General features: G+C 43.9%; 1 protein-coding gene across 1 annotated transcript; it reads right to left on the bottom strand.

The window, feature by feature from the left end:
• Window positions 1–3,656: 3,656 nt before the first annotated feature.
• Window positions 3,657–5,908, bottom strand: LOC118846064 (nucleolar and coiled-body phosphoprotein 1-like). Its single transcript, XM_036754238.1, is given in 4 exon segments — window positions 3,657–4,858; window positions 4,861–5,113; window positions 5,115–5,887; window positions 5,890–5,908. Coding segments are annotated over 4 exon segments (2,247 nt in total).
• Window positions 5,909–6,973: the final 1,065 nt, after the last annotated feature.

Genomic DNA, 6,973 nt, shown 5'->3' with positions numbered 1-6,973 from the left:
TAGCAATTCAAGTGAACTTTGAAAAGCACCCAGTCATTCTCTTTCCAGTTATCTTTCTTATTGTTTGTCCTTTGTTCTCAAAGAGGACCAATGTGGGGATCTGGAGGATGATGTCTTGCCAATATAAATTGAATATAGGTGAAGCAAATCTTCTCAAAGTCATTGGCCTCACTTTCTCCTCCAGAGTCCTCTAAGTCCAGAAGTAAGACAAAGATCAAGAAGACTGGCAATGACCCAGGGTGCAGTGCATGACCTTGGCCTTTCTAAATTAAGGCCTTTCCAGGTCTCAGTTTGTCTGAGGTCAAGTCCATTGAATGACTTAGGGCTAGGTCGGAATTGGCTCAATTCACCATCACAAAGATATCGGTCTTGGGTGGGAAGACCCTCTGAGTTTCTGACCAGAATGGAAAACACTTGTAATTTACACTCAATCTAAGAAGTCAAAATCCAAACAATCAGCCATAGAGGCCTGGGTTGGGGCTATTATTGGCCAGAATGGTTTGGATTTAAAGGGGTAGTTAAGCAGCTACATTTAAAACACTATCCTGTATTTCAAAAAATCAAAAATGAAAACAAGAGGAAGAGGAGGAAGAGGAGGAAGGGGAGAAGGAACAGGAGGGATGAGGATATAGGTTGTGAGGTCTTTTATTTCTTATCCAAGACTTAGTAATCATCGACAATTCTTTTCAGGTAAGCAAGTATATTTTGAGAGTATCATCTATACTCAGTCAAATCATAAAGAGTATGTAATAGCAACTGGCTTTCAGACAAGTTTTGTAGTGTTCGCTGTCATACTCTAGACACCCAGTAGACTTCTCAATTAACAAGTAAATAAATAGATGCTTCACTACACCTCTGTATGGAACTGCAAACTACCACTACTTATCTGATCTGCCTGTGACCTTTAATGGGTGATCTCTTACCTCATAATACATGTGGATCCATACTGTCATTGACTGAGGGATGAGTGAGATGGTGAAGCCCTCTCATGGCATCTGAATCTTGGCCCTTCTGTGAGTTAAGTGGGATGAATGGGGGTGGGGACCTTTCGGCATGGCTCAGGGCTTCTGATTGACAGCTAGGCCTAAGTTTCTAGTTACTAAAATCACCTGAACTGTGTCTTGCCAAATAAGGATAAAAGTGTTCTTAAGAATAGTTATTGGCTCAATTAGTGTTTTCTTGTCCCTTGTACCTGTGTTAGATTTCTCTGGAGATTGTGAGCCTGGACTCCACCAATGAGAGTAAAAGGTCAGTGGTGGGGTGGGGGGGTTCGCATTAGGGTATAAAGCTAAGTTCTGCCCTCTGGGCGCTGCCTCTCCCTACTGATTGTCTGTGGGTTCTCAGAGACAGCCCTTCCTCGTGAGATCGTGAGATTGTAATAAAGATGTTTTCTGTTTCTACTTTACTTCAAGAGACCTCTGACTTTTAATTAATTGCTGGCGGGTGGTCTCACCCCACACAGGGACAAGAAATTTTCTTCTCTTCAAAAGGTCTAGTACTTTATGTCTTTCATAAGCTCCCTCACATTTATGGTTAAGTCCAAGCATTTAGTAGTTCTTCTTCTTCTATTTCTCCATCTCAGATTTTTCTCCAACTTACTGACATGGGCCAAGCTAGAATTTCCCTCCAGAGGTAAGGGAAGGGAAGAAACATTTATGTAGTACCTACTATGTGACAGGTACCACGTAAAGTGCTTTACAAAACTTATCTCATTTGATCCCCATAGCAGAATTGTAAGGTAGGTGCCATTATTATCTCTACTGCCTAAGGTCAGACAGCTAGTAATTGTCCAAGGCTGGATCAGAACTCGTGTCTTTTTTTTTTTCAGGAAATCTTTTTTATTGAGCAGATAAGAATCATTTGCGATTAACACATTAACTGCAGTTAGGATGGAAGTTCAACATTAGCTATGGAAAAAAAGGGCCTGTTTACTTAGAAAACAGTGAAACAAGACAGAAAGCAGAGTTTAGTTCATTAAGAATGGTTTTTCAAACATACTTTAGCAAATGTTGGCCGTATATACATAGTTAGGGTGATAATTACAAATAATTATTATCTACTCAAAGGCAAAGACCAAGTACTGGATTATCACAGACAATTGTGGAGGCAACAAAAATAACATTCTGCTGAACTGCTCCCCATTGCCACCAACATCAATTGACCCGACTACAGAATGAAATTCAATGATAACTTACCTCCGACACCCCTACTAGCATGTACCTAGTCACTTTACTACAGAGATCTAAAATCTATTAAGGACAGTTATGGAGTCTTCTACTGAAAATGTTTTCTTCCCAATCCCAAAAAAAACCTGCAAAAATTTTACATTCTTAGGATGATGTTTACAAAAGTCTTGTGCCTTCTGCTCTCTACCAAACAGTAATATAAGTTCTTTTCTGAATGAAATTAAGGTGATTTTTTGAAGGTTTGGCTATATTTAGAAGGCGGCTACGCAATAAGAATAGGGTGAACAGTCTGGGGATGTCAAGAAATCATGGGACCACAATGAACATTTGACCAATGTGATACTAAGGGGACATTGCATGACAGCAAGATTATCAAGGCATGTGGGCACCCCAACCTACACGCTCTCTCCGAAAATGGTCTAACACGATATTCCAGGGTAAAGATAAGGCCTTTGAAGTTCATCACCATGATCAAACCACCAACCAAACTATGTTCAAAGGAGTACATCCACAGGGCTCTTCTGGCCAATGAGTTTGGCTGAATGTTTGAAGAAATGGGAGGTAGAAGAATACAGTGGATTTGGAGTAAGAGGACTTGGGTCCAATTACTGGCTCAACATTTATTATCTAGATGACCTTTGGCTCTGTGAGCCTCCATCCCTTCATCTGTGAAAGTAGGGGCAGAGGTTTGGACTAGAGGACCTCTGAGGGTCCTCCCTGATCTAAACGGAAGATCTTGTGAAATGAGGAAGGTCAGAACGCTTAATGAAATAAGTGAACCTGGGAGTGTTACTGTCAGTTGCTTATTTGCTGGCTCTCTATGAAGCTTGCAGGGGATTATAAACATACCAAATGAGTGAACTGACAAGTAGCCTCTTACTTGAGATGAATATTATTCCAAAACTCCAAAGTTTTCTAAACTATGATTTTATGGTGCAGGAAACTGTACCCTCTCAGACTATGTTGATGGTTCTAACAAAAATTTTGTGGAAAAACTCACCTATCTGCAGCTAACTTGGAGGTGAAATTCTCCTAAGATACAGTCCAAAATATTAAGGGTTGTGAAATGTTCTTTTACCAAAGTCTATGGGGTCAAAATGTTACCTGTGGCAGTGCATCTCTGGCAAGTTATAATATTAGTCAATAAGAAAATAAAATGACTCAATATAAAACTACAAATTTTTGCTTCATGTACAACCTTTTAGCAACTTCTCAAGTGAGGCTGAGCTGTATTTGGATTTCAGAGGATTGAGGGGACAACCACCAAGCAGCACACTTCCCAAACAATGTACACTTACTTTCCTACCCCACCACCCACCCATTCCTCAAAGGATCCTCATTAAAAACCTGCCCATGGCCAAGCGCTGACTGTGGCTGAGGGAACAGTCCCTAGCTCCAGCTACCCAACTCCACAAACAGAACTGGGTGCTGGGCACTGCATCCCAGGTTTCAGAGTCAAGATCTCTCTACTCAGTCACTTTCAAACTTCACAGAGTTGACTTGGGTGGAAATGGAACCACCCCGGTAGCTGCCCCTCTTCTTCTTGGTCTTCTCATGTCGAAAGGACTTGCCTTTGGTGAACTTCAGGACCTCGTTGGCTTTCTCTCCCCAATCTCCAGCTGCGCCCCACTTGGCATCAAAGGAGTTGTCAGCCACTCGAGAGTCGACCTCAACTTCTTCTGATTTAACTCTCCAGAAAGGGGAGGACACCCTTTTCTCTCCCTTTTTTGTTTTGGGAACCGTATTTGGGGTCTGAGGCTTTTGTTTCTTCACCTTAGGGGGAGTGGCCTCTTGGCCAGGGCTAGCATCCTTTTTCCTCTTCTTCCCAGAGCCTGGCTTGGCTGCTGCCTCTTCCTCCTCTTCCTCCTCCTTGCGTGCACAAGTCTTCCCATTCTGGTGTGCTGGAGGGCGAGACCCATTGGCCACCAAGCCAGGGCTCTTTTTAGGTTTTGGTTTTTCCTCCTCTTCACTGGAGCTGTCAGAAGACAAACTAGTCTTGGTCTTAGATTTTTTTGCCAAGGCAGGCTTAGGAACAGCTGTAGTTCCCACCTTGGACTTATTCACTTTGCTTGCTGGTTTCTCCTCTTCAATGCTGGAGCTGTCAGAGTCTGAACTGCTGTCCTGGGTAGCTGCTTTGGGCCCTGGAGATGGTGTTCCCTTGGCCCCCACCTTGGGTTTGGGGACAGCTGCTGCAGTCTTTGTCCCTGGCTTCTTCTCTTCCTCACTAGAACTGCTTTCGTCTTCACTAGAGCTGCTATCTGCTTTCCTGGGCAGAAGCTTTTGATTGGTGGCCGGCTTGGTGCCAGGGGCTGGCTTGGCTGGTGCTTCATCCTCAGAGCTGTCTGAGTCTGAGCTGTCTGAAGAGTTCTCAGCAGTCTCTGTAGTCACAGCTGGCTTGGGAGCTGTCTTAACAGCAACAGGTTTGGGGGCTGCCTTTTGAGAAGGCTTCTCTTCCTCTTCTGAGCTGGAATCCAAATCACTGTCTGAACTGGACTCCTCTTCTGTGGCCTTGTTTGTTGTAGTCTTGACTGATGAGGCCTTGGCTGATGCAGGCTTAGGTGTGGCAGCTTTGGTCCCTCCTGATTTAGCTGTGGCTGCCTCTTCATCACTGCTGTCCTCACTGCTATCAGAAGAGTCACTGCTTTCCTCCTTCTTCTTGGGGGGCTGGTCACTGCTACCTTCTTCGTGGGTGGCTGGTCCCCTCCCACCTTCTTCTTGGGTGGCTGATCCCCTCCTACCTTCTTTGGCTGGGTGCAAGGGGATGGGGAAACAGAACTGTACTGACCCTGCTTGGCCTTGACAGGTTTTTTCTTCTGTTTCTCTTCCTCTTCATCCTCACTGGGGGAATCTTCACTGCTGGAACTCTTCTGGGCAGCTTTGACAGGGGTCTTAGATGGAGTTGGCTTCTTCAGTACAGCCTTTTTTGGGTGGAGCGGCTGCCTCCTCTTCTGAGTTGCTGCTGCTGCTGCTGCTGCTACCGCTGCTTTCACCAGCTTTGCCATTGGCTAATTTGGAGGTGACCTGGGCAGTTGTGCCTGGCTTAGCAGGGGTCTTAACTGGAGTCTTAGCTGTGGCCTTGACTGGGGTCTTAACTAGGGTCTTAACTGGAGTCTTTGGTTTCTGTTTCTTGGTAGCTTCATCCTCTGAGCTGGAGTCACAGTCGGAGTAGGAGTCAGAATCAGAATCGGAGTCAGAATCAGAATCAGAGCTGGAGCTCTCAGCTTTCTTAGGCTGAGCTGCCTTGGGGGAAGGTTTGGCTGCCTTGGCTGGGGGCTTGGATCCCTTCTGGGAAGATTTCTTCTGGCTTTCATTGTCTTCTTCCTCACTGGAGTCCTCACTGCTACTACTACTCTCTGCTGCTTTGGCAGGAATGGTTGATTTCCCAGGCTGAGGGGATGTACCAAGAGGCTTGGTGGCTAGCTTCTTGGCCGGAGGCTGTTTGACCTCTCCTTTTTGATTGCTGTCACCAGAAGCAGTGGATTTCTTAGCTTTCTTTGCCACTGGTCCGTGAGCCTGCAACTTCCGCTTCTGAGTTTTGGAAGACCTATTGAGCCAGAAACTATGGATGTTCAAAAGGGAAGTGGTGTTGGGGTCCTGTTGGGCGGTTCTTGTAGCCTTAGCAAATATGCTTGCCGCCTCCGGAAACTGGTTGTCGAGCAGGAAACCGAGCACGAGAGGGAACAAGTCGCTGGGCACCACGGTAACACCTCTTGCTCCGCCATCCTCTATATCGAAATGTGTCACTGGCACGACTTAGGACTGGAAGTCGCACATAATCAGAACTCGTGTCTTTCTGACCCCACTCCTAGTACTCTATCTACTGTGCTATTTAGCTGTCTCTCCTTATCTTCAGATTAATTTTCTTCCTTTATTTGACATTGAAACTCCCCCAAAATCACTTTCATCTTTTTGATAACCTAGAGCATAGAGAGATGCGGTACCTCTATACCTTCTGTTCTAGTAAAGAGGCCAGCTTATACTAGAAGCAAAAAGAAAGGTCATTTGACTAATGGAAGAAATACAAACCCCATCTGTTGTTTATGGGTCACTCTGCATAGTTGCTAGAAGTGAGATTGACCATCCTTTGATATTCTCACTACTACCTTACTAGCTCTCTTCTTGTGTGTGTGTGTGTGTGTGTGTGTGTGTGTGTGTGTGTGTGTGTGTGTGTTGGGGAGGGGGGTTCTTTCAAAAAAAGTTGTCATTATCCTCATTTTATCAGCACCTCTTATCTTGCCTTTTTCACTTCCATATACTCTTCCTTTTCTCTTTCTGGTACCTTCAGGTCTTTTCCTTCAGTTCTCTCTCACATTTTATTCAAGTTCTTTGACTATGTCCTGGAGTCATTTTACATATTTAGCATGATTCCCTCTTCTTTCACTCTAGTCATGTTTTTTTTTTTTTTAGCTCAAGTCCTTTTCTTTTTCCTTTCTTCATTTCTTCCTAAATATCCTGTCTAAATTCAACCTCTGTCAGCCATCAAAATTCCAAACCCTACAAGTCTCTTTGACAGTATTTTTTCCTCCCCCAGGATATTCTCTCACCAAAGTCATAAGCAGAAATGAAGATCTTGAAGTATAAATACTGTTATTGACTGTATTCTGTTCCTTAATACCTATTTGTTTTGAAATTAAAGACTGTCTTACTTGTCAAACTGTTAATAAATAATAAAATTGATTTTTCACAGAGAAATTACATCAAATACTGCTGCTGCCACATAATTAAGAAATAACACAGGTTGGTTCTTACAATTACATAATCAAATCTATTATTACTGGTATCATAGG

The sequence above is a fragment of the Trichosurus vulpecula genome, chromosome 1 (assembly GCF_011100635.1).
Source record: "Trichosurus vulpecula isolate mTriVul1 chromosome 1, mTriVul1.pri, whole genome shotgun sequence".
Lineage (NCBI taxonomy): Eukaryota > Metazoa > Chordata > Mammalia > Diprotodontia > Phalangeridae > Trichosurus > Trichosurus vulpecula.
This window is presented reverse-complemented; position numbering and strand designations above follow the sequence as displayed.